The sequence below is a fragment of the Atractosteus spatula genome, chromosome 26 (assembly GCF_055471065.1).
Source record: "Atractosteus spatula isolate fAtrSpa1 chromosome 26, fAtrSpa1.hap1, whole genome shotgun sequence".
Classification (NCBI taxonomy): domain Eukaryota; kingdom Metazoa; phylum Chordata; class Actinopteri; order Semionotiformes; family Lepisosteidae; genus Atractosteus; species Atractosteus spatula.
Window position 1 is genome coordinate 9,004,844 of NC_142731.1, and position 26,526 is coordinate 9,031,369.

At 49.3% G+C, this 26,526-nt stretch overlaps 2 protein-coding genes across 2 annotated transcripts in view; one reads left to right on the top strand and one right to left on the bottom strand.

Annotated features, from left to right (window-relative positions):
* itga3b (integrin, alpha 3b) overlaps positions 1-20,180 on the top strand; it is a 44,224-nt gene extending 24,044 nt beyond the window's left edge. The window contains exons 2-26 of the mRNA XM_088906265.1: positions 449-576; positions 2,443-2,525; positions 2,948-3,197; positions 3,441-3,536; positions 4,011-4,212; positions 5,528-5,721; positions 7,158-7,246; positions 7,652-7,788; positions 8,124-8,207; positions 8,323-8,390; positions 8,634-8,770; positions 9,288-9,443; positions 9,830-9,927; positions 10,350-10,524; positions 10,736-10,813; positions 11,270-11,349; positions 12,224-12,301; positions 12,479-12,581; positions 12,806-12,982; positions 13,471-13,584; positions 13,675-13,788; positions 14,238-14,336; positions 14,548-14,673; positions 16,209-16,365; positions 18,123-20,180. Of these exons, the coding sequence (XP_088762391.1) occupies positions 449-576; positions 2,443-2,525; positions 2,948-3,197; positions 3,441-3,536; positions 4,011-4,212; positions 5,528-5,721; positions 7,158-7,246; positions 7,652-7,788; positions 8,124-8,207; positions 8,323-8,390; positions 8,634-8,770; positions 9,288-9,443; positions 9,830-9,927; positions 10,350-10,524; positions 10,736-10,813; positions 11,270-11,349; positions 12,224-12,301; positions 12,479-12,581; positions 12,806-12,982; positions 13,471-13,584; positions 13,675-13,788; positions 14,238-14,336; positions 14,548-14,673; positions 16,209-16,319 (2,977 nt within the window). The 3' untranslated portion in view covers positions 16,320-16,365; positions 18,123-20,180. The remainder of the gene's footprint in view (positions 1-448; positions 577-2,442; positions 2,526-2,947; positions 3,198-3,440; positions 3,537-4,010; positions 4,213-5,527; positions 5,722-7,157; positions 7,247-7,651; positions 7,789-8,123; positions 8,208-8,322; positions 8,391-8,633; positions 8,771-9,287; positions 9,444-9,829; positions 9,928-10,349; positions 10,525-10,735; positions 10,814-11,269; positions 11,350-12,223; positions 12,302-12,478; positions 12,582-12,805; positions 12,983-13,470; positions 13,585-13,674; positions 13,789-14,237; positions 14,337-14,547; positions 14,674-16,208; positions 16,366-18,122) is intronic.
* A 1,060-nt stretch (positions 20,181-21,240) lies between these two features.
* tbx21 (T-box transcription factor 21) overlaps positions 21,241-26,526 on the bottom strand; it is a 31,562-nt gene continuing 26,276 nt past the window's right edge. The window contains exons 5-6 of the mRNA XM_088906443.1: positions 25,437-25,498; positions 21,241-25,094 (exon numbers count right to left, since the gene is read on the bottom strand). Coding sequence (XP_088762569.1) covers positions 24,254-25,094; positions 25,437-25,498 — 903 coding nt within the window. The 3' untranslated portion in view covers positions 21,241-24,253. The remainder of the gene's footprint in view (positions 25,095-25,436; positions 25,499-26,526) is intronic.

The following is a 26,526-nucleotide window of genomic DNA, read 5'->3' on the forward strand; positions in this document are numbered from 1 at the left end:
TGTAAGGGAAACCTAGTAATATCTGAAAGTATCTGGAATCGCCCAACTTGTGGCATACCTCACAACTCCTGAGAACTGTAAAGACGTAGCAGGCAAGGCCTTCTCCTCAGTGTGTCATTCTGTGAGATGCAAAGCCGTGATGTCAGTGGCCTCACAAGAGGTTGGTGCGGAGTTGAAGGCAATAGCACACCTGTCTAATGAGTCAATTCAGACAACCTTTACGTTCTTTGGTTTGAAGAAATAAAATATCACCGACAGGAAGCCAGTTTACATCCTAAGTAGCTGTTGAAGTGCTTCCCACAATTTGGGAATGAGTGGTCCCGTATTCAGTGCAGCAATCAGCTCACAAGGTCTGATCAGCTAGGGATGTTCTCTAATTTTTTGGAATGGAACTATGTGTTTATGTTGAAGCTGAAGCTTATGGGTTCATGTCATTTTTTGTCCTCAGGCTTTTAACGGGAGCTCCGAAAGAGAAGGCACTGCCCCAGGTGAAAGCAAACGAGACAGGAGCCATCTACTCCTGTCCGGTGACCACTGACCCTGATGACTGTACCAGAATGGGCCTGGTCGATGCAGGTACTGTTGGACCGTCTGTTTGCAGGCCGTCTGGCTTGGAAAACTCATCTCTGTTGATTCAGCCATCTCATCCGGCTGTTACTCGTCGGATGCCAGATTAATAAACAATCAGATGCTATTACATTCAGTTTTTAAAAATAAATACATTCCTGTAACTGATTCTGCATGCATGTCACCTTATCTCAGTTTGCCGTGGGAATACAGGAAAAGCATTTGGCTCATCCCTCTTCTTAAAGAGACCTGCTAATATGTTAAGGGGAATCAGGCTTCCCCAAAGTATGTTAGATCACTGTCACGTAGTGGGACAGTGGTTCTGTTCAGATCGCTGGCCAGAAACATTGATCAAACCCTGCTTAGTGCTGGCAGATGCATATTATTTTGCCTTTATTAGGGGTCATATAGGGCCTGTGTTAGATAATTATTACTGATGTAGGGAAATATGGACCTTCCTAACCTTTTTAAAGGGGTTTGTCAGTGACTGCTTAGGTGCTACTATGTCCACCATCCAGAACTGCCACGTGTTGGCTTGTGATAGAAGTGTTATTGGATATTGCCCTTGGTCAAGCTGCTCAGAATCAAACCCGTAAACTGTAGGACTCCCTCAAGGGGGGAACTGGGTGGGATTCTAGCTGTGCATGTTTAATACATCTGGCCATGGATTTCCAGGTCTTGCATGTTGGATTCTTTTATATTGGCAAGAAATATATTTTTTAAGTGATTCTTTTTTGTTCAAGCACTGTGAAGATAATAGTGACTGTCTGTCAGTGGTGGAAAATAATTGAACATCTTTTATGTGATCTGAGGCTACCATGTCGGCTGCTGTCAGCAGTGTTGTGGTTCTCCACACGTCAGGAGTGACGATGGGTTTTTATCTGAACAGAGCCCACGGACTGCTGTGCCAGTGTATGTTTACCACATCTGACACACACTAAGGTTACTGACCATTTTACAGAAAGCAGCAAACCTTGTAGAGATGCTCAGCTCTTTCATTTCACTGTCTCATGTCTTATACTTGTGTTGTTGTAGGCGCAAGGAACATGCAATTTAGAAAGCGAATGACAGGCATACTTCTGTGTAGCAAGAAAAAAAGTGTGTAATACTGACAATTAGTGCCTGTAGGTGCCAGGACTATAACAGACTGAATAAACTGGGGTTACACACTTATTCACAACATACACCTCCATGCCTCCCTAAGCACTTTTCTCACAGTACATCATTGCCCGTGTCTGTGACCTTCTGTGTCAGGCCCTGCATTAGGCCCAGTGATAGAGAATGGGTCTGTCTCCCCTCTCGTTACGTTGGCACGTACGTTAACTCTGTATGCCGCCTGCAAGTTTTCATATGTCGGAGCTGCAACAGAGGTCAGATCCCTCTCTGTCATAAGATAATTGCAAAGCACCATTAAACTTTTGATTGGGAAGAGGAGTGACAGATTTACACTTAAAATCTGTTCAAGGTTAAGCTATCGTTACTAGAGCTCGGGTTGCAGTTTTTCAGAACGGTGCCTCTATAGTTCCTCCTTACATTTTGGATCATTTTTTCCTGATCATTTTGATTAGTGGGCAGCACAGGGTTTTGGTGGTTAGTGAAGTAGGGACTTCAGCTTTGTGGGTTTTCTCCAGGTGCAAGTCAAGTCCCATTAGCTGTACACACTGCTTCAGCCATTAAGACACTAAGACAGGTAAATAATGCACACTGGCTTCTTTCAAGAAACAGCTGGGTGAGGTCCTCAGACCATGAAGTTCCAGCAACCAAACTGGACTTTCTCTTTGCTCTGTTTGCATTGATGTTGTGCCATGGTATGGAACTGACATGCCAGTCCAGGATGTGCCCAGCATGCTCTCTGATTCTGACCTCTGATTGCAGTGGAGCACACCGAGATGGTGGAGGGGATGTGGCTGGGCGTGACCGTGGCCAGTCAGGGAGGGCCGAACGGGGGCCGTGTGCTGGTGAGCGTCGCACTCCCGTCTTCTTGAGTCCTGCTCGTGCTCTCATTTTCTCTCCTCCTCTGCTGGCCTCTCTCTCTTTGACCTCTGCCCCCCATTTTTTACATGGGCTTCTGTCTTGCTCTCTCCCATCCCTGAGCCCTGCAGAGTTCTCTGCTCATCGTTCAGCACAAGGTCTTAATCGTCTGTTCCAACTAACTTTCCCGAGTCGAACCAGTTCCAAACCGCTGCCCTGGAACGTGCAGCAGGTGAGGTTTTCCAGGGATTTGGCCCTTCTGAACTTGCTTCCAAAGTCCAGAGCTCAAATCCTGGCAAAATCCCTCTCCTGGTCTGTTTGCCTTCCGTTTCTGCAAGCGTTGTTGCTGCTCTGTGCTGCCCCTTCTGGAGCCTCTGTGTGACTGCGGCCTCTCTCTCCCCGTGAGCAGGCCTGCGGCCACCGCTTTGTGAAGATCACGTGGTCGGGCTCGATGGAGCAGAGGCGGATGATCGGGAGGTGCTTCGTCCGAGGGAACGACCTCCAGTACGACGCCAACGACGACTGGCAGACCTCCCGCTACGAGGTGTGCAACCCCAACCACGACATGGAGCTGGAGGGCATGTGCACCATGGGCATCTCCGCGGGCATGACGGAAACCGACGTGTACATCGGCGCTCCGGGGAGCTTCCTGTGGCAAGGTGGGCGGCGCACCTCTCCTCGCAGGGAGGTGGAAGAGGTTGCCGAGGGCATTTTGCGTCGGCACCGACTCGACAAAAGCTTTGGGTGCAAAGTGCATTTGGTGCGGTTGAGGAATGACGAGCGTGTTTCCGGCTTGAGGGACATTATTCTGACCTCGGGGACGAGGCTGTCCCTGTTGCAGTTCCTGGCCCTTGGCAGAATGGCTTTGTCACCCAGCTGTGTGGTTTGTTTGCGGTTTCCAGGAAATGTCCATAACACCTGGAGGAACCCCCAGGAGTCCTGGGACTCGAATGAGAAGTCTTTCCCTGACCTGCGTGGCCAGCGATACCTCTACATCGGTACAGTAATCCAGTCCATTTACTTCAGTCAGAGTAGTCAATACCAGATCGTGGTGCCAGGCAGTGTTTGCTACAGGAGCTTGTTTGGTTCTTGCTGGGGCAGATGTGAAGCAGCATTTCTGTCGGGGACGCTGGGCACACCGCCCGCCTGGGATGTCCGGCCTCGGCCATTGGCGCTGTGCTCTCCAGTGCCCTAAGCAGGACAACCGGCAGATGGTTTCTTCTCCTGCACCTGGTTCCACTCAGTCCCCCTACGGGGCTGCAGTGGCTCATGAAACCCACGTTTTCAAATAGGGGAGGAGGGGGAATGGAGTGTAACAGCAGATTGACAGCTGGTCCCAGACAGCGGCGGCAGGAAGGAAGCCGATTTGGCGAGACGGGACAGCTGGTGAGGCTGCAGGGGGCGGGAAGTGTGGCACTGGAATCGGGAGCAGCCCCCCCCCCCACTAAGGCCACCGTGCTGTGTCTTTGCAGGGTATTCCGTCCTGCAAGAGCAGAACGTCCTGCGGAAGAACTCGTACACGCTGATCACCGGGGCGCCGCGCAACGAGAGCCGGGGCTCGGTGATGCTGGCTGATATCAATGCCACCCTGACCCCCCGCGTGGTCCTGCTGGGGGAGCAGCTGGGCTCCTACTTCGGGAGCAGCATAGCGGCCACTGATCTGAACAACGATGGGTAGGCTGGGCAGACGGGCACAGGGGGTACCTGATGTACGCTGGGTTTGGGAACCCCAAAAGTCCTGACTTGTAGTGCGATGATGTGAAGACATAAGGACAATAAAAATAAGGGACGTTTGGACCCTATGAGTGCAAACCTATGGGAAATAAACGAATGGGGGGCTCTGCCCAAGTTTCAGGTTTGTCATGTGTACCCGAGTACAATGAACTGCTTCCTTGTGTGTTTCCTCCCATGAGAAGCAACATAACAGACACATTCTTAGGATCGATGCACTAGAGTAGAGATGGGGGTGTTTTACACTAAGCTGTCACTCATTTCTATCATGACCTACCAGTGTTTTTCACATGACACCATTGTAAGCATTTTACTTTTTTAATGGATCCAAACACTTCTAGATGAGATGCATCCGAGTCGTGCCTGGCTGTCAACCCTGCCATGCCACTTCTCACTGGCAACGGGCGCCCAGATCACATGTGCTGAAGGCTGTCCTTACTTGCTCTTACCACCAGCTCTCCTAAACGCAAGATACACTCTTTAGGTTGAAAACACCTGTACCAAAGATCGGGGAACCTTTTATATCATGTCCCCAATATCTCAGCAATGTAAGTGTCTATATGGTCTTCTGAGTGTAAGATGGCGTTTGCTGAGGATCCTGAAGATCACAGCAGATTTCATCAGAAACAACAGTGAAACACAAACTAGAAGACACGTGGAGAAACGACCGCGTGTGGAAGATGATAACGGGCAGGTGGGGGGATCGTCGGCGAAACCAAAGAGCCGGTCATCGATTTTAGAAAGCAGGGTGGGGACCACACCCCTATCCACATCAATGGGCTGGCTGTAGAGGTGGTTAGCAGCTTCAAGTTTCTGGGTACCTTCATCACTAATGGTTTAATGTGGTCCCAGCATGTAACTGAAAGTTAACTAGGGAGCAAAGGGAACAAAGCCAGTTTTAAAGAGAGACACCTTGTGATAAAGCTCTAAATGCCAAAAATGCAGAAAACTGCGTTACAGTGATTTATTCACTTTGATTTAATAAATACTGATAGTTTCTTTATAACTTCAGCTATAATAACTGGACTGATCTGCATGATTGTACGAAGTTGATCGGCACTGTGTAATAAAAATCACGACAGCCCAGTAGACAGTCACTTGGGGTTACGGTAGACTATTTCTCTTTGAAGGCTGATGAATGAGCCCTCCAGATGGGGCCGTTCTCAGGTGAAAGGAGGTCTGGCGCTTGCTTGAGCCAGGCCGAGAGGAGCTGGTGGGGACAGGTCCTCATGCCTCCTGCTCCGCTGTGTCCGCGCAGGTGGAACGACCTGATCGTCGGGGCCCCCTTCTACTTCCACCACAAGAAGGAGCAGGGCGGCTCGGTGTACGTCTTCATGAACGAGAACGGCTCCTTCCAGGACGAGGCCAGCGTGGTGCTGCCGGGCTCCCCCGGCTCCGGGTTCGGCATCGCCGTCGCCGCCATCGGGGACATTAACCAGGATGGCTTCCAAGGTGAACCCCCGTCTCTCCCCTCCCCTCCTCCGCTCCAAGCACCCCGCCTGGAGAAGAAAGGAGCGGCTCATTCATTCATTCATTCATTCCTCCCTAAAGCTCTTCTTCATCTGACAGTCACTCTTCATCCTCCTCTTCTGCTGCTTCATCCACACGGACTGCCCTTCCTCCCACTCTCAGACTCGGACTCTGCAGGAAACAAATTCTCTGACTCTCTTCAAATCTCAAAACCCTCCTCAGTTTTTCTTTTACTTTTTATTGCATTACCTTTCCTTGGTCCTTGTGTTATATAAATACATGAATCTATTATTTTATTAATATATAAGACTTATTATTGTTATGGAACAAGTAATAGGTGTATTCCAGGCTGAAAAGAAGAAAGAAAACAACGTTTTGGCCGTGGAGCCTTCTTCAGGTGTTATTATTGTTATTATTAATAAGAAAAATACTTCCTAACAGTTTAATTTATTCAAAATTCAAAGCTGCCATGTAGCCTTTTGGAATGAGGTAGTCATTCCTCCACGGCCTTGTGCTTTTAGATGATCTGGTTAGACATGTGGTCCCAGGACAGCGGACCACGGGCAAGACTGTTTTACCATGAGGGCTGTGCAGCGTCCTGGCGCAGCCGAGATGATTAATGAAACGGCAGGCAATTCGCCTGCGTTGCGCTGCTGCCACCTACTGGCGTTCTTTAAAGTTGCAGCACAAGGCAAACTCGGAAGACCCGCGCTCGCTGGCGACGGCGACAGGTGCATGTTTTCATCAGCTTCCCTGTCCAGAATGAGCCATAGAACAGCAGAGCCCCTGCAATGCACAGTTCGGTCTCGTGCTCGGTCACCTTGGCCACAGCCTCAGCCGAAGGCCGCCCTGAGTGAGATGGCATTGAGCTTCAGACATGTCACAGCCTTGCAGAGCACACATGGAAAGCCCTGGCCTGTCCCATCCTGGGAGTTGGGGGCTGCAGTATTTTGACAAGTGAGTATGTGTGCAGCTAGCCTTTTGAGCTTGAACTAAGAGATCTGCCACACCACAACAACGTTAACATTACAGGGCTCTGTGCTAACAGCTGGAGCATCTGAGACAGTGTGCGAGACGTCCTGGTGGTTTAATTTCCTGGCGGTGTGTTTGCATGAGGACTCACTTATGAAATGCATGCCGAGAGCTTTTGCATACCGCTTAACAGTAAACCTGCCTCAAGACTCCCCCTGCTTCCCAGAGCAGCGTCACCTGAGGAGGACAAGATGACAGCAGAAGCAGAGGACATCTGCAGACTGAGGTCCCCTGAGGTTCTCGCCAGTCTCCCTCATGTTGAGTTGAAGTGCACTGGAGTGCCGCCACCTACTGGCGTCGTGTAGCAGTGCAGTGCAATCCTGAAACCTTACCGAACTGCATCCTTGTACATTTCCTTTCCAATCTCTGATCTCCTTCCCGTGCAGATTTTGCAGTCGGAGCCCCTTTCGATGGCTCGGGGAAGGTGTTTATCTGGTGTGGCCGTAACAAGGGGGTTTCTGCAGAGTACAGTCAGGTAAGTCGTTCAGTGTGCCAGAGCCATGAGTCATTGAGAGCAGACGTGCTATTTCACAGAACCCCTTGGAGGGGCAAAGGGGGAACCTCCTTTAATGAATAATGGATTTCTCACCCCGTACTTAAAACGCTTACTTAAAATTATTATGAGGGGGCTTCTGACTGCTATGTTGTGTTCCCATCTTTACATGGGGGCCTCACTAAGAGGCTGGAAGTGAGTGTGTGTGCGGGTACCCCTGGACACGTTACCTGTGCTTCTTAAACCTTCACAAGCTTGATGTCTTTTTATGGGGGGGACTTGTGATTCGACTCTTGAACCCCATTTGACACCCCCCCCCCCCCCCCCGCAAAGAGATGAGAGCACCCCTAAAACCATGTCTGACTGACGCTGTGCTTCTGACGGCAGGTGATTGAGGGGCAAGAGGTGGGCAAGGGTGGATTCATGACCTTCGGCTACTCCATCGCCGGGGGGCTGGATGTGGACGACAACAGCTACCCTGACGTCCTGGTGGGCTCCCTGGACAACAAGATAGCCCTGCTCAGGTGGGCCGCAGCGCCAGACCCCTCGGGGCGTCCCGACGGCTGCTTTTATCCATTTGCTTCTTCTGTCTGCATGCACGTGCATATACAGGGCCTGCGTATCCGTGAGGCTTGGGCAGAAAAGTAAAGTCTTCCATTTTTGGTTCCTCGTAAAAAACATTTTCCTGTCAAAGCTCACAATTCCTGTCTGGATCCACTTCACAGCTGGGGCACGGCTGTTTGTCTCTGGACCTGAAATCGGATCAGAAAGCAGAAATCGGACCAGATATCTCCCTCTTGCCTCTTTTCCTGATCCCCAGATATCTTAAATCCCTCCTCTTTCCGTTGCTTGGTTTCAGGGCTCGGCCAGTCATTAATCTCTCCACGACGTTTGCCGTTGAGCCCAAGATCGTGGACCCCAGTAAATGTACCTCAAACTCCTGGTGAGAGAGCTGCAGAAACGCCCGTTGTGGTCTGTTATGAGCGAGGATTTTATTTGTTATTTTATTCATGCTCGTCCTAAGCTGCCTCTTACTGTGTGTTGATGGTGTTTTCCAGTATCCAAGTGCAGCTGTGCTTCTCCTACACGCTGAGCACTGGCAACAAGAACTTCAAGAGGAACATCAGTGAGTTCAGATTCCTGTTCTGTACAGCAGGGAGTCAGTAACGCTTTTCAAATGCCTGGTCTGACCCTGGTCTCACACCGGTCTGACCCTGGTCTCACACCGGTCTGGCACTGGTCTCACACCGGCCTGGCACTGGTTTAACCCTGCTCTAACACTGGTTTATCACCGGTCTGATATCGTTTTATCACCGGTACGACACTGGTGAGCCGCACACCACTGACCTGTCTGTCTCCCACCACTCAGCTCTGGTTTATGACCTGAGTGCCGACAGGGACCGGCGAAGCCCACGAGTCCGATTCCTCAGCAACGGCCAGAACACCTACAGAGGCTCCTTCTCCATGCCCGAGACCAGCTGCCAGACCCTCGAACTCGTCCTGGTGGTAAGGAGAGCTCAGTCCACGCAGGAAACATGCCACAGGCTCTCTCCTCCTTTTCCAGGCAGCTTCTGGAGAGTCTGTTATTTTTAATTTGATGAAAAATCAGAGCGATGTAGGAAAATAATATTTAATGTTTTTTTTATTTCGTAAAGCATCTGTTCAGTTTCACTGCCTTGTCTTCATGTAGCTGACCCACATAAGACTGGTTGCTCTATTTTATCCCTCCTTTACACCAGTGCTTTACTGTGCTGTACTTATTTCACTTCAATTACTATTAATTCACACAAATTGTACTCTTCTTTTACTGGACTTTACTGCACTGTACTCTGCTTTTGCTTATCAGTCACTAGGATTTATGTATTGTAGTCTGCTTTTACCGTAGTGTTCCTTTACTTTTATAAAGGTTCCGGGGGCACCTGTGTGAGTGTCTATCAGTATTGAGTATAAGTGACTGAAAGCGTCATTTTAAGAGGTGACTGGCCTTTCAGTGAGAGGAGGTCTGCTCTCTGTTTCCTCTCAGGACAGTAACATCCAAGACAAGCTGCACCCTGTGGTGTTCGCTCTGAACTTCTCGCTGGCGGAGCAGACCCAGAGGGGCAGGGGGCGCCGGGCCCTGCAGAACCTGGACGGGTTCCCCATACTGAGAGAGGGGCACAAACTCTCGGAGACCAAAGAGGTACCCCCCACCAGCAGGCTGAGCCCGCTGCACCGAGTCCGGACTGGCCCTAGTCGTGACAGAAATGGCAGCGGTAGTGTCGGACGCAGGAGCAGTTGCGTTAGTAAAGTGGTAGTGGTGTTGATAGAAGCAGGAACAGTAATGTAGCAGTAGCATTTACAGTGGCAGTAGTATTGGCAGCACCAGTAGTAGTAATTGTAGTAGTACTTGAAATGGGCTTTACTTCAGTAATAAGGACTCTTGAAAGTGAAGGCAGTCCTTCAGAGCTGTCTGTTTCATATTGAATGACTTGGTTATACTGGGTGTGAGAAATTCGGCTTCTGCAGCAAGGTAAATCCCTAACTCTTGGTGTCCCAGGGTCAGTTCCTTGTGCTTCTTTCTCTCAGATCAATTTCCAGAAGGACTGCGGCGATGACAACAGGTGCAGGAGTAACCTGCAGCTCTCGGCGCTGTTTGCCAGCGAGCAGCAGGTACCCCTCCCCAGGTGTGTAGGGTCGAGTGTCCCCTCCCTTCAGCTACAGGACCGTGTCCGGGGTATGCACGGGAAGTATCTAGGAAGTATCCGGAGACTGTCGGGGGTGTGTCCAGGGGGAGTGTCGGGGGTGTGTCTGTGGTGTGTCCGAAGTGTGTCCAGAGGGTGTGCCTGAAGAGCACCCAGGTAGTGCCAGGAGAGTGTCCAGGATGTGCGCGGGGTGTGTGGGGAGAGTTTCTGGGGTGCCTGGGGTCCACTGTCCAGGAGAGTCCCTGGGTCCAGCTCATGGTCTGGCACAGCCAGGCTCATGCAGGTACAGTTGGGTGCTGCAGCACTCTCGCTGATGTGAAGCTAAATGAAGTGGTGGCTGAGGTGTGCTCAGACGCAGGTGATGTGCTGGCTGAGCTCTGCCCTGTGTGTGTGTGTGTGTGCAGTCAGGGCGGCCTGCAGGTCCTGCAGTACAGCACCAGTGTGAAGAAGCTGCTGCTGGTGGTGAACGTGACCAATCTGCCCTCGGGGGCCGTGGAGGCGGAGGACGCTCACCGGGCCGAGCTGAACGTCACCATCCCCGCTGCGCTGCGCTACTCCGGGGTGCGCTCCAGCCACACGGTGAGAGCCGGCCTCCGCGCTGACTGAGCCAGGGATCAGTGTATTGACTCCAGGATGCAGGAGGGCAGCAATAGCTCTGCAGGGGGCATGCATGCTTGCAGAGTCGAAGAGGTATGGGGAGAGACTGGGGCAAACGTGTGCACGTGGGTTAAGGGTGGACAGCTGAATTAAATGCGTGCTTGATGTCAAAGTTCATTTTGTGAATCCCCAGGACAAGAAGAACATTGTTTGTTCTGCAGACGAGACGTTGCTTTGCCAGCTGGGAAACCCCTTCAAAAGCAATGAAAAGGTATGGAAAGCTTTGTGCTGGGCTGAGTCCCTCACTACTGCCCTTTGATGGGTGTGCAGGGCACTGTGACTCTTCAATGGAGTTTGAGATCTGTGCTGCATAGAAGACCTAAAACCAAATTTCCACTTATCTCTTACGTTTTTTTATCTAAAGGGTATCGTGTAAAGTAGTTAAACTGTAAGTCTTGCTTAAGGGGATAATGCCTACATATTTAATACTTATAGTACTAAACTTAAGATTCTTATATTGTTTCAGCATCACGCAGAGAGAGAGATAGTGCTTGTCTTGCACATTAATCGAAACCATACTAGGAATCTCTGATGGCAAAGATGTCCATCGTGATGTCTTTTCAGACTTTAGCTCATAAACCAAAGAACTGTTTCTGGTTTAAGTGAGTAAAATTTCCATTACCGATCCCTGTCTGACCCCCAAACCCCCCTGTTTCCCCTCCTGCAGGCCACAATCCTGATTATCTTTGAGACCTCGGGAATCAACTTGTACACGGACAAGATAGAGACCCAGCTCCAGCTGTCCACGTGAGTCTGCGCCTGAACCCTGCAGGGACGTTCCCTCATCTCATAAGGGGGGTGTTTGCCCCAGCTGTCCCCTGATTTCAGCCGTGGAGCCTGCCCCCAGCGCAGAGCTGGACAGATCTGTTGGCTGCGTCTCCCAACAGCCGTCCAGATCCCCTGCAGATTCATTTCAGAGCACGCTTGTCTTGTGGGACTCTCCCTGAAGTGGGACACGCACATCGGCACCTGTCCCAGGCTGGAGTGTTAGTGCTTAATTACACTGTGGAGTGGAATAATTACTGCAAGATGTGAACTTAGCTGTGCCGCCCTGTGTTAGTGACCAGACCGTTTCAAGGTCTCCTAAAGTCCGATATGAACTGACTTCTTCAAAGAGCCTGAAGAAAACCACTTAAATCTAAAACAAACCAACTAGTCACATACTCCATGAGGCTGTATTGTATAACTAGACTTTATTGACAGAAAACAAAGCCAACATAAAATATTTTCAACCCCTAAAAAATACCCAAATACCCCTGTGAACATTATTCACAACTGAAACACCAATTGTGCATTATTCACAATTTTGCACAATGCATTCTTTAAGCACCAGAACTTCTCAGAGTCACCCAGACTGTTATATACTGTATAAAAAGTGTTAGAAACCTGGAGCAGTTCAACAGTTCTGCAGGGCAGACGCTGTGCTGGTGTGTGTTGAGCTCAGTAAAGGCTGAAGGTATAACAGGCTCCTGTTGCAGAATTTTAGTGAGACCAGGACAGGCACTCCTCCAGCCTCCTTACACAGCTGGCCTTCGCTGAAGGCTTGCCTGTCCTGCTCCATCCTCCTGCCACTGTGTGTGTAGAGGCTATCAGCACGCCCCTCTGTGTGTGTGGTCCGCAGGCTGAGCGAGCAGAGCGACCTGAACCCTGTGCCGGTGCTGCTGCAGGTCGTGTACTCCGTAGATGTCACCTTCTCTATGTAAGTAGAAAGCAAGTCCCGTGCTCCCCTGCTCCCTCTGCACGGCTCAGGGCAATGGTGCCTCAGTACTCGTTAGGCACAGGCAAAGCCCAGCTCAGAAGCGAGTGCGCTAAGACTTGCGGGATCGCTGGTGGCCTGGTATTGTTGCTCAGTGACGAGAGCTGCTTTCCCTTACAGGACACAGTCTCAAGTGACGACCTACTTCAGTGGGACAGTGATGGGCGAGTCAGCCATGAAGCAGACCAGGGATATAGGAAGCCCGGTGGACTTCACCTTCAAGGTGAGTGTCACGCAAACGGTCCGGAACCGGACCCAACCGGGGGTGCTGGGAGGAACAGCCTGATGAAGATCCGAGTATCGCCGTCATCACATTCTCTGGCTGCCAACCAACAGCGGGTTGGAAAGTTTCTGCACTCAGAAAATTGCCCTCCTGTGGGTTCATGCCTCTGCTGAAGGTGGTGTTCCTGTGGCTGGCAAGGCGTTTATCTGTGTGATTGCTCTCAGGTCCACATTCAAGGGGAGCCCCTGGGCTCCATCGGCACGTTAGAGGTGGAGATCGACTGGCCCTACGAGGTGCCCAACGGCAAGTGGCTGCTGTACCCAACGGAGGTGGTGACCAAGGGCACAGCTGAGGCTCGCTGCGTGCCGCCCGGCGACATCATCAACCCACTCAACCTGACTGTGAGTCTGCGTCTGGCTTGGCGTCACCTGGCCTGTCTGGGCTCTGTCCTGCCAGTGGGCAGAGTTCCCCGTGCTGCACAGAACAGCACACGCGTACAAGCGAGTGATCATGGACTGCATTAGCCTCTTCGGGGACCTTGTGTGATTTTGGTTCTCTTTGTATAGAGAGAGCGCCTGACGTGCTTGACATGAAATGCATTTTAATACCGATGCATCAATAGTGCGTCCCAGAATTCCTTTCTTCTCCACCCAAGTTCACACTCCCTCTTTTCTTTGGGTGATATCGGCTTTTTAAAACTTCCCTTCAATCGCTGCCTCCAGTTTCCTCCCTCCTCCCAGAGGCTAAGTGCTTCATTTGCACATGTCCGAGGTATCCTGCCCAGGGTGTAGTACCGCCTTGTGTACTCTGCTTCTGGGGCAGCCTCCGGGACGCCGCACCCCTCACCAGGAGTTAGAACACCGTTCTCTCTCTCTGTCACTGTGCTCAGCTGTCCAGCACCGACTCCGGCCGGCGGAAGAGAGAGGCCGATGGGAAGGAGAAGAAGGTGGAGCCCCAGGCGGCCATCACGCTCCTGAAGGCCAAGAAGGAGGACTTCCTGCTGGTAAGCAAAGAGCCGGGCGCTGGGTGGAGAGAGACCCGAGAGAGACCCGAGTGGGGTGTTTAATTCAGCGGGGCGTTTTTCTTCCTGCAGGACTGTGCCGTTTCGACGGCCAGGTGCGTGAAGTTCACTTGCCCTCTGCGCAACATGAGCAACGAGGCCCAGGTGACCGTCAGAGCGCGCGTGTGGAACAGCACCCTGCTGGAGGTGGGTGCAGGGCTCTGCAGCGCCACTTCAAGCTGTTTTCCCAGAATGCAGCCCAGATGACACTCTGTGGGTTATTAGAGCAGTCAGACTTGACCACCACCCTGTCTGACTGATTGCACATATTGTTCAATTTGCATCATCATCAAACCATTCCTGACTCCTGTTCTTTTTTCCACATAGTTCTCATGTCTCCCTTTAAAGTTTATCCCTTCCAAATGTTTCCTTGTTGCTGTTCTGAACACCTCTGGGTTGCTGTTGTTGCTAGTGGGACATAAGAACAGAATTGCAGACTCAAAGGTTTTCTGAAAGCTGTGCATCAGGTCCTCAGTAATTGCATTGGATCTAGAAGAGTTGTGAGCTGTTTTCTGGCCACGTCGCTAGAGGAGCAGCTGATGGCTCAGTGGCCTTCCGTAGCCCTTGACCTGTTAGGACCCTCTGTCTGTGCCCAGGACTACATCAACGCCTGGCAGGTGAATGTGAAGGGCAGGGCCACCCTGAAGCTGCAGACGGACAAGCCCACCATCAGGATGAGCCAGCAGACGACGGAGGTGAGCAGGGCTGGGAGCGTGGGGCGACGGCTGCCCCGGGTTCGAGAGGGGGAAGCATGTGGGCCGGGCCGCCAGGGGAGCTGTGATCTGACATGACAGCAGGCAGAGCTGGAGGACCAGAATTTCAGAGTCCGATGTCCTGCATGCCCACAGTCCTAGTCATGAGCCTCATGGCGTGGTGTACACTCAGTCTGTTGCTCCCTCCTCTCAGTTTGAAGTGCAAATTCTGCCCGTGCTGGGCAAGGAGGTGCCCTACGAGATTCCGCTGTGGATCATCATCGTGGCGGTGCTGGCCGGCGTGCTGCTCCTGGGCTTAATCATCCTGCTGCTCTGGAAGGTGAGCCCCTCTCTCTGCTGCTGTCTGATAACGTCAGGTCTTGCTCTTCAGAGCTCCATTGGCTAGTCAGGAGTTCATCCGTTTGTTTCCTGAAAGAAGCCCGGATGTTGTCTTTATCAACATGGCTGGATAAGTAGTTCCATACTACCACTAAGCTTTGTGTAAAGAAGTGCCTCCTGTTATCACTTTTAAACGCACTTCCATGCAGTTAACATTTGCGCTGTCTGGTTCGTATCTCACGGGTGATACAATAGAAATCTGCTGGGTGGTCTTTTATACCTGTAACAGGTGGATGCTGAAGACTTTGGATCAGATCTCCTTGTAATCTTCTCTGTTCAAGACTGAAAAGATTCAGTGCCTTCAGCCTGTCAGTTTTGCAAGTGCTCACCACACCCCTCCAACCTATAATCACCCCGTTTCCGTCAGCACAGAACTGCCGTCTGTGTCGTCCGGCCCCAGTTTCTGTGAGGACTGTGGAACAGGTTCTCAGGTCTCACCTGGTCAAAGCTGAACCTGTTCCTCCTGCGAGTCTGTCCGTGTGGCTGTTGTATCTGCTGTGCTTCACAGTGAGTCCTGTCAATTGTAAGATCAAAGAGAAAATGAATTGCAGAATTAACAACTACAGTGTCTCACATTAGACCACCTTTTCTCCTTTCTCCTTTGGATCAATTCAGTCTGGTTTCTCTCATGAAATGAAGCACAGCAAATCTCATTGCTGCAGCGCAGGAATTGTGAAAAACTAACAATATGAAATGGGATCAGCAGTGCAGTTCATTAAGCAACAAATAGCCAACATCCGGACCTGTAATAGACCTCCACATTGTTCTTCCACATTCCAACATGAGTTTGCTGGCACTGACCCAGCACAGACCACTCGGTGTGAAGAGGCTGTATGCCAGTTAGTAGGCAGGTGCTCGCTGGAGCATCATTAATGTCAGCTCAACACTTTGGCCATGGAGAGACTTCATGTGCTGTAATCAAGATGATTCCCTGTCAGGTGGGGAGGCCGAATCTCTTTGAAACTTCCGAAGGGACAGACACTGCTTGCTATGTAAACTTAACACAGGCTGATAGAAGTGCTTTTTAAACATGTTTGTTTCTTTACTCAGCGAATTACAGGGGGTGTTCCACGAAGGCATCTTAAAGCTGTCAGTTCGCTGTGATCCTCACAGCAGGTTGCAGTGGATAACATTCTGGAGGAAATTAACCAATACTAACGTTCAGTACCTACAGAGCGCTGTCATTCAAAAAGCAGAATAAAATCCCCCACATGAATGGTAACGTCAGGATTTTCCCATGGAATGTGATGTAGATATCTCCCTTCACTCTCAGTCTCTACACTCGCCATGCCAGGCTGCCCAATACGGGGTGTTGGTGCCCACTCCCTTTTGTGCTTGGTGTTTTTCCCCTGTTGCTCATTTCAAAATGGCCAGGCTCTGTAGCGTCCGTTTGCTCCACCGGACGGGGGTCCCGTCTGCTCCCCGAAGGGCCCTCGCCCGGCTGCTCTCTTCAACCTCCCTCCCTGGTTCCCCCAGTGCGGCTTCTTCAGGCGGGCCAGCAGGCGAGAGATGTACGAGGCCAAGGCGCAGAAAGCCGAGATGAAGATCCAGCCGTCCGAGACCGAGCGGCTGACCGAGGACTACTGACTGGGGGGCCCCGAGGGCCGCTGTCGCATGCCGCTGGGCAGCGTTGGTAATGAGCCTCGACCGCGCTCTGTCCGGGGGAGGGAGAGCGATGGGGGCAGGCGGGGGTCAGCATCCCAGTTACAGGAGGAAGACCGTTTACTCTGTGAAGATCCTCCACAGAGTAAAGAGCGAAGGGACAGCAGGCGGCAGTGAGCTGGTGGAAATCTGAAAGCACTGCCGAGCCCTGCGCAGCTCAGTCTGACCTCTTCCAGACGAGGGGGTGGGGGGGGGGGCATGACCTTCCTGGAACTGGGAGTGCAGCGCAGCAGAGTTAAAAGAGGAGCCAGTCTCTTCATGTAATAACAAAATATTGGAAAAATGCTTTATTCTCTGAAAAATTCCTCAAGCACATCTACGAGAGCTAGTTTGTGAGCCTATTCAGTTGTCTTCCTTCTCAGCTGTTTTTATACTTATATGTATTATCTTGAATTACCGTCAGAGGTTAGCAGGGGTAAAACTTGACTATATGTGAATTTGGCTTTATGTGCTACTCAAAATCCCTAACCCCCAGGTGAGTCACGAGTCGACTGCTGTGAAGCACCACAGGGCCCCACAGTCAGACACTAAACCTCCTCCCACAGACTGGCTCCTTTTTCTCTTCTGTGGACCAGCAGGACTGCTGGAAAGCCTTGCACAAAAATAGGCTCTTCTATTCTGCTGAGTTCCAGCGCGTTTCTCATGACTGCTCAAGAGGGCTTTCATCTCTCTCTGCTACCCCTGCACCTCTCTCCCTCTGGAGCAAAGAGCTGTGAGAATTACCCAGACAGGCGCTTAGGCTTTGATGTCAAGGAAGGAGATAAATCTGGACAGCATCCGAGAGTCCTTCCACAGCCTTCCCAGACAGCGGTGTGGACTCTCCGGATGTCGTCACATTTATGTCCTTCCCTGCCTCTGTCGCAAATTCTTAAGTGTCTTCTGATATTTCTCCTTCCAGGGACATTAACCTTTTTTCCTGTCTTGGGAATGCTATTTTTTAGCTACTCCTTTGAAAATACTTAATGTTTTTTTTCCTCTGCAAGAGAAAACTGCTTTACTCCACTAACCACTTGATTCTTTCTTTCCCCTAACTAATGGCTTCCTAAATGAATGTACTCACACACTGTTTTCACTTTTCAGCCAGATTAATCACTCCCTTTCTCTCTGTTGCCTCTAGCTCACCTCCTGCACATGATCAATGTCCTGTGTGTCCAGGAAATGTAGACATGCTGGCTTTTCTTTGCTCATCTCTTCCTCTTTCTTCACAGCTGTCATCTTTCTCCCTTCTTGCTTTTAGACCTTGTACTCAAGGATGCAGTAAAAGCTGAAACAATTCCAGCATGCATGAGAGTTTTAAGTGTCGCACAAGGCTTAGTGAAAATTGCAGGGTGTCCCAGTGCCTGTCTCCTGTCCCCAAACCTTTCTGTCTTACCTAGTTAAAAATTTCACGATGGGGAGGGTGGTGTTGATGCCTTCCAGCCCCACGGTCCTGGGTTCGAATCCAGCTTGGGGTTTTGCTCATGAGAACCTGAAACAGTAGACAGATGGGGTACACAGCCCTCAGAAGTCCCCCAGACACAACACTGAGCACAAGCTCATCTTGCTATAGACTTGACTTATATTTAGCCAAGTAATAGATGTACAGTAAAGGAGCTGTTGAACAGAAGCTGGTCTTTATGGGGACAAACCTTGATTCAGAGGCAGTAGCTACTGCAATGAAACAACGTTTGACAAAGTTCACTTTCATGGTCCTCATTGTTATTTGTTTTTTTTCTCCTGTTGCGGCAGTGTGGCTTCTTTAAGCGAGCCAGCTACTACAGGATAATGCCAAAGTACCATGCTGTGAAGATCCGCAAGGAGGAGCGCTACCAGTTCAACGAGGGCTTCCTGACCAGGAGTACCAGGAAGAAGCACTGGGTCACCAACTGGACCGAAATGCAACGCTATTACTACTAATCCCTCTAGCCCCTCCCCCTGGTTTCTGTGGGAACTCCTCATTGGAAGATGGGGAACTGCACTGCACAAGCTCCGCCTCTCTGAAGCCTGGGCGTGGCCAGTCCTGCCCAATAGGGTTGTGGCGTCCCAGCCGGAAGGCGACTGCTGAGTTTCCTGTACCTTTACTGACGGTAGGGGAGATGAGGTAAATGCCTGAGCTGGGCTTATCAGAATATTTTGTTTTCTAGTGCAATATTGTAGTAGCTATTCTGTTCAGACAGGATAGTCACAAATGTCAAAATATTTTGATAAGAGTTTAAAAAACATTTTAAAGGGGCTATTTTTTTCATGTGTGAAACCACTCCATTTCAAAAATATATTTTCTTATTGGATCTTTTTGTGCCTAAACTGCCTCAAGCATGACACCTCCCTCCCAGTTGTACACTGCTTGGATTTGACTCAGAGATGACATTTTTACCTTAGGCTTGTCAAGGAATTGAAAACCAGGGTGAGCTGACCTCCAGCATTGTTCCAGTGCTGTAATAGGATTTAAAACTGGTTGCCATCTTACCCCCCTTACCTTTTGAAGTCCTGGCTTCAGATTTTGTGCAACTTGTCATGCCGCTATTGGGACTTCATAGCGGCGTGTCCTGGTGCCTTGTTTCTAATCTCGAATCGCCAGTTAGTCTTGAAACCCTCTGATGGCCAGCTGTGTGTGTGTTTGTGTGGCCTTGCTGTCCCACACTGCAGCAGTACAGGCCGAGCCCCTCGCCTTTTAACACGTCACCGGCGCCTCCTCCTGTCCTTCTGTCCTTCTGGCTTGTGGGTCACAGGGCGTCACTGCCTGGGGATCCCCCCATTAGGGCTCTCCGGTTGATTGAACACGGGGCTTGACAGTGAAACGTTATCGAGAGCTGTAGCCCTGTCAGCTCACACCCACAGGGCTCTGCAGGAGCTCCAGGGCTCCATGTTGCCTTGACTCCCTTTAAAAGTGAAAATGTACTTGGTTCTGTCGAATTCCATAGGTTCTAGTATATTTATTCTGGATTACATGTTTTACAGCCTGCTGGATATTGAGTGAGTGAATGGGGCTTTGAAGTGTTTAATTTGATATTGACATGTTCAATTTGTTTTTCATGCATATGTTTTATAAAAGGTATAGATGCTTTAATAGAGAAATTAAATTTGGTTTCAAATTGTGGCTGTGTCCGTCACAATCCACTGTTAACCAGGTAAAGATATACAGCTCTCACATGGCGTAAATGCTGTTGGATACTGCACTCCGTTTCAAACGCAAGTGCAGCATTTCAGTTCTGCAGTGTTTTCAAGCTGTGGTACCGATATTGTGTCAGTCCTTGGAATAAAGGAACAAGTAAAGGTTTGTTCCATCAGGTGAAGAAGGCTCCACAGCCGAAAAGTTGTTTCCCGTCTTCTCTTTCCAGCAGGGAATAAACGTTCCCTGCTTTTCCTTTGCAGCCTACGTATGCCGACGCAGCTGCCTACTTGAACTACTTGTCCTTGGAATAATGTCATTCCCAGAGAAAAAGATGGGGGAGGGAATCTCTTACACTTTTAAATTGATCTTCTGTTCAGCTAGCATTGTTAGATTGGAATTGGTTAAATTTCACAGAGGTACTAGTCTCTTCTGGGACCAGATGTCTAATTTTAATATTGTTCTTTCTAAAGGGTGTATGTAATTTTCTGAGAATGTGCATTTATTCTGATGCCTGATTAGAGGCATATAAATGATTGTGTCCGTTGTACATATATACATACTCATGCACATACCAATATTTAAATGTTTAGTTTGGTTCATGTATTTGTACACATTCATTTTGCTTTAAAAAAACACTGTTGAGATTCAATTTATGTTGTACTATTCCAGTGTTACTAAAAGTATTTTTTAACAAATCCTAATGGCTTGACTTAATTTTTCATTTTACTTTTCAGAATGGAATTAACCTTTACCTGTTCCATTTGAAACAATATACAGAAACAAGTTTTGGCCGTTTAGCTCTAAAAGGTTCTCACAGTGGTAGACTTAAAAGTTGCAATGTTGTTTCTTCCTTACTTGGATCTTTGCTGCCAAGGTGAATATCTTTAAGAAGTATTGTTTTCATTGTGGCCATTCTCCGGCTCTGAGCGCTAGGGCCCCAGATTCAATTACATGCCTGGGTTGCTACTGAAGTGGAGTTTGTATTTCTCCATGTGTTAATGTGGGTTTCCTCTGGGTGCCCCAGTTTCCTCTCTCAGTCTAAAGACACCCTGGTAGGTTAGCTGACTTCTGGGAAGATTGGCCCTGGTGTGAGTGCATGTGTGTATCTGCCCTGTGACGGACTGGCATCCTGTCCAGAGTGTATCCTGCCTTGTCCTGTTACTGGCCAGGACTACAAAAGGATAAAGTGAGAGTTAGACCTTTCGAATGTGGTCCTAGACTTCAGTTAAACTCACTTTCTTTGCTGACCTAGGAAGAATATGTCCCTGTAATCCTTCACCTCTCAAACCACAGGAAACAGGAGTACAGAAACAGTGTCGCGAACTCAACATCACTGCTGAAGCTCAGGGGAGAAAAGAGACTCACGGAAAACTCTTTGCCTCTGATACCTCTTCATAAGGTAAACAAAACAAACTGCACTTCAGTCCCTGACTTAAAATTACCCTTAATTACACCAGAATTTGACAAATTCTTGGGTAACTTTATAAGCATTGCAGGAACTATTCTATATCCATTAGGATTCTATAAAAAAAAGAGAACACATTCACTCTAGTAATTAGTATTTCCTTATTCTTAAATCTTTTTAATTTCTTTCATACTGCAGTTTTTAATGTGAACTGTTCCAAGTAGTGACAGCTCAGTGGCACCATGGCCAGTCCTGAGTCACCTGAAGCTACAGTAAGAGACAGAGTAACTCTTCTCTCTATTTACACTTTCTCCCCAAAACAGTGGCATTATACAATAAAAAGATGCTTGGGTATTTTACATTTTATTCATGAACAATAATAATAAAAAACAACAATTCATACACATTTGCACGAGGTAAAGCCTGCTTTTAATAAATAAACGCTTTAAACTTTTTAAAAAAAATCTTGCACATTATAAATTTAGTAATCCATTTAACTTTCATATACTGTATTTTTATAAATGCCTGACTGCCCTTCACACCCCACCCATCCCCATACCTAGGAAGGAAACATTAAGAGGAGTCAACTTTGACCTCTGACCTGTCTTTAAAGGCATTAAAATAAAAACTGAGGGAACAGACCAGATGCTAGGGGGAGGGCTTCATGTACAGATGATCCTAATAAAATCTGACAGAAACACATTCTCTTCAATAAAAACAGACCTAGCATCGCCTTGTGCAGCATCCCCTGCTCATTCTCAGAGCTCGGACAATGATCCTCTTTCCTATTGCTCTAAATAGATCAGGTATCGCCAACAGAGCCCCCCCCCGACAGCAGACAGGCCCATGGGCCATAGTGTGGTTTTCTGATCCAACTGCTGCTCTTCATGACCTTTTTTTAAATGAATGATTTTTTTTTTTGGGGGGGGGGGGTGATGAAATGAGTTGCATAAAGAAATCATAATTTTTTGCCTTATTAATAACTTTCTTCTTAGCTGCTGTGTGCAATTGAATCAGGGGACTTATTTCAGAAGTCCCAAATACGGCATCATATGAAGAGGGTCTAACTTCCCCCCCTGCCCCTGCCCTCCTATTGCTTTGTCAACATCCTGCTGAGGAGCAGAGACGGGTCCTGAAGAGAGACCCTCTTTAAAGAGTGATACCTGGTATCCTTGCCTGGTACCAGTACGAACAAAGGCATTGCTTCCTGGATGCAAGAATGACCCAGAAGACAACAAGCCCAGGAGCCTAACAGTCTCTCCCAGGGTCTGTGCAAAGCAAATGTGTTACCAGTGTTTGCAAAATAAAAAATGGCTCAGCAACAGCATACTCTGCAAGTCAAAGGTGAGATCGTCAGAGTGGGGCTTTGCACATCACACACAATGACGTGTGCTTGTGTATAGTGCACATCTAACACACAAAGTCTTAAAAAAAAAATACATAAAAAATATAAATAACTCAAACGGCCTAGAACCTTCTCACTGTGATGGGGGAAACCCAGCTTAAAAATAAATTCTTCCTGAATTGAGCTAATTGGCGTTTATTGTCATAATAAAAGGTTTGACCTGTTTGTAACAAGATGCCTTTTGCGCCGTTCGGTTGTCCCCACGTTCGAATAAGGCGATTCATTCGCCGGACTAAACTGCGCTTGGCTGGAGAGTCAATGCGAGTAAATGGCCACTAGATGGAGCCACAGTGCAGACAGGAGGACTAATTCTAGTTCTTAAAGATTGTTCGTTTGTCGATTCTTCTATTATTTCTTTGACCTAAACATGAGCTCGTGTGGATGCAAGTCTTCTTTACTACATAGTCTTGGGGAGTTAATGATTGTGATTATGATTTCATTAGGTTCTACTGTTACAGAATTGAACAAAATTATTATGTTAGTTCCCCTATACAATATATACATATAAAAATAACACATCACTGTCCTCTGGAACCAAATATAGAAAAAATACAACACACTTTATATGATTTATATAAAAACACAAATAATTAAAACATCAGAACATCAGAAAAGCTACATATGAGAGGAGATAATTCAATCCCTCTATCTTTTGGTGGTTTTGTAGCTTAAGTATCTGAAAGCCACAAGCAGACTATCGGCGAGTGCCTCCTCAGAGCTGCCTTTTCCGTAGACATTCAATAAGATCTTAGCTCACAGTATTGCCACTGTCTCAACTCTTCCACTAAGGTTACAAGTGAGAAGAGCCATTCAGCCCAGCTTGCTTAACTGGTTGTCAGCAGGTAGTTGAACCAACTGTATCCAGCTGTTTACTGAAAGAAGCCAGGGTATTAGCTTCAACAGCCTGTTCCCTGCTCCCACAACCCTTTGTGTAACGAGGCGCCTCCTGTTAAAGGCACCCAGGTTCTGAGTGATAGTGATCCTTTGGCTGCAGTAATGGGACGGTCCTTCCCAAAGGAAAACTGGCCCCCCCTTTGCTGCCTCTTCCACATCAGCTCCCTAAGAAATACCTTCTCCGTGTCAAACTGTATCCCTCTGTTAGATCCCTGACAAATGAAGCCACTGTAATCATCACAGTCAATATCCTCAACAAGCCTGTCTGGAAATGTCTGGAGCTCAAGAAAAAAAACAAAATGCCAACTTTCAGCATTCGTCAAGGGCAGGCCAGCAGGTGCTACCAACTAAACTGTCCACAAGTGTTACTCCCTTGTGTTCGAAACGAGCCCTGAGGAACGAGCTGGTCATACCGTCTCCTGCAGTCGCTCTTGATGGATTGTTACAGTGACGGTCTTGCAGAAGACATATTAATCCCAAGCCCTGTCCGCTATTATTATTCTCATGGTGATTAAGAATGGTGCAGGTTGGAGGCCCTGCCCTGCAGGCTGCTCTCACGTTCTGCACTGGAATTGTCCCCCAGGAGCCCACAGTGTCCGGCACAGGGCAGCCTCCCGGCCTGGTGCAGAGCTGGAGGGAGAAAGGCTTGGAGGGGCCCCCCCCTGGAGGCACCGTCTCCCCCCGGCCTGCTGAGGAGCCCTGCAACCCACAGACCTGTCTAAAAACAGTTGGGGTGGCCGTCCATGACCTTTCGCCATGCCCTACCTCACAGGGACTGTCTGCCTGCAGCCTCTGCCCTCCTCCCTCGTCATCCGGCAGAAATGCGAACTTCGACTAGCAGTAAAACAAAATAAATAATCATATAATTACTAACGAAACACGAGACACACTGATGCACCAGGACCAGACAATCAGAATAAGGTGTTTGTCCAAGCGCCGTATTGTACCTCTCCCAACAACACTTCCCTTTGGCAGACGCGGACTTTCGGCTCTGCTCTGCACCCCCTCTCCTGAAAAATACTGACTGGTGGGATCCAGCTGCGCAGCTGGGGGTGGGGGGATGCTCAGTTCCCGTAAAAGCCGTAGTAGCCTGCATCGCTGCTGCTGTCCTTCTCGCAGGCCTCCCCCCCGCGGGTGGGCGGCGAGCTCTCGGTGCTGGAGGCGTAGGGCGACACCCTCCTCTTCTTGGTCTCGGCGCCCTCGTACAGCCCGGAGTCGGCTGAGTCCACGGACTTGACGGAGGGGGGCTCCAGCCAGGAGTCCTCCCCCGGCCCGGCCTCCTTGGGCTTGTCCGGCGGGGGGGGCAGGGGCGGGTTGTGCTGCTGCAGCTCGGGGGCGGGGGCGGCGGTGGCGGTGGTGGTGGCAGCCGGGGAGGGGTGGAGCCGGGGGTCCGCTGGTACAGGCCGGAACCAGCCCAGGCCGGGCCCGCTCTTGGGGTGGGGGTGGGGGTTGAGGTACGGCGCGGGGGGGCGGCTGGCTCCCCAGCCCCCGGCCGGGGCGGACACGGCGCTAGAGCCGAAGGGGTGGTGCTCCTGGTAGTAGCCCAGGGCGTGGTGCGCGGAGGTCTGCAGGGGGAAGGGCTTGTAGGACATGAAGCCGTTGCCGGAGTAGTCGGCGTCGAAGGAGTTGAAGTCCAGGCGGTTGGCGCCCGCCCCCTGCTGGCCGGGCAGGTACCAGCGGCTGTGCGGGCTGCTGCTTGGGTCCTTGGGCTGCCCAGGGTGAGCGGCGTGCCCCGCGTGGCCCATGCCCACACCCATGCGATCCCGGCTGAAGTAGCGGCTCTGGGGCAGGGGGCTCATGTACTGCTCGGGGAGGTAGGGCTGGTGGTAGCAGCCTCCGGACAGCAGCTGCTGGCTGTCAGTCGGGGAGGGGGTCAGCCGGTCAGAGTCGGCGGAGGCGTAGATCCTGCGGACGACAAGGACAGAAGCACAGGTTAAGCTCAGCTCTGCACCTGAGCACAGACTCGGGCCTGTGGGTCACGTCAATTTAAGCACAAAAGAACAGCGGTTAGCAGTGCACTGTGCAAGGGTTCGGTCACAAGCTCCTAAGCAATTATGGGTCCATCACGAGCTGCACTGTAAATGGAATAACGCTTAGATTAGTACAGTATAATCATCCTCCTAAGGATAAACCAATATAAAAGACACTGAGCATATTAGGGTTAAAGGCTGATGTGATCATGCACAAAAATTCAGAAGGGCTCCCTTCAAGCTAGGGAACGCTAGAAATCAAAAATCTTTTACTTACGTGTCAAAATTGTCCCGAAACCCTTTAGCAAAAGGGTTGTGGTCTATTTTCAGCTGTGTGATCTGTATACCAAACGACAGGAGACAGCAGACAGAAAATAAGGCAATAAGACAGCAATCACGGATCATCCCAAGAACTAAAACGCTCTAATAAGAACCACTTTAAATCTCAAGATCTTTCGTGGCTAAAAGAAATAACAGTCTGGGGTTTGTTACAAAATATCTAGGCAGAACCTCCTTTCTTTCAATCTTTGTAATTTACAACAATTTTAATATGATATTCCATTTTATCGATCTTACTTTATGCCTTTTAATTCCTGCAGAACCTATTGCAGCAGAGACTGGCTTATGATCATTTTTGTTAATGTTGTGGACAGACCCCAGGTACACAATTCTGCAGGTTTTGCTGTCAGCCAGAGCTCTGCAATCGAGTGAATCCAGTTACAGGTTCTCCCCATACAGGCTTTCAGGACAGATTTTAGGATCTTAAAATTTCAAATCCTCAACTTCATGTTTGTGTGATGTAATGTTCTTTCTTCCAGTTGAAGCCAATAATATTAGGACTAAGACCTGACACGAGACTGTACTAAATTTCAGAAGGACTGGGTTTTGTAAGTTAATGTGTGTTTTGTTGTCCAAATAAGATGCTTCGTATCTTCAGTATCAGTCTACTTCATCTGCCCAAAAGCCCGAAGCACTGTATCAGGTTTTGCAACAGCTCGCCTAAATCTATCTGGGATTTTGGGACTGCTGAGAGAAACTTAAATCTTCCTTCTCTGATGTTTCCACACACCCATTCATGCAAAGCTTGCATAGCTTTTCCTGGATCCCCCAGCTCCAAGTTTCAGCTTTCATGGAGCAAGTACCTTATCTGGCATTTTTACAGTGTATATTTCTTTCACTTAATGCTGTGTTGCCATTTACAGCATTGTGGATATTAAAAGCAAGAATCAGGGGCTTGATTAAACTAAAGCATACAAGACGAGCACTAAACAGCAGGAGATATTGCTAATGCTGTATATTCCTAATGGCTAATTTCTACTGCTCCTGCTTCACTTCACTGAGCAAATTGTAACAAAGCAATAATCATG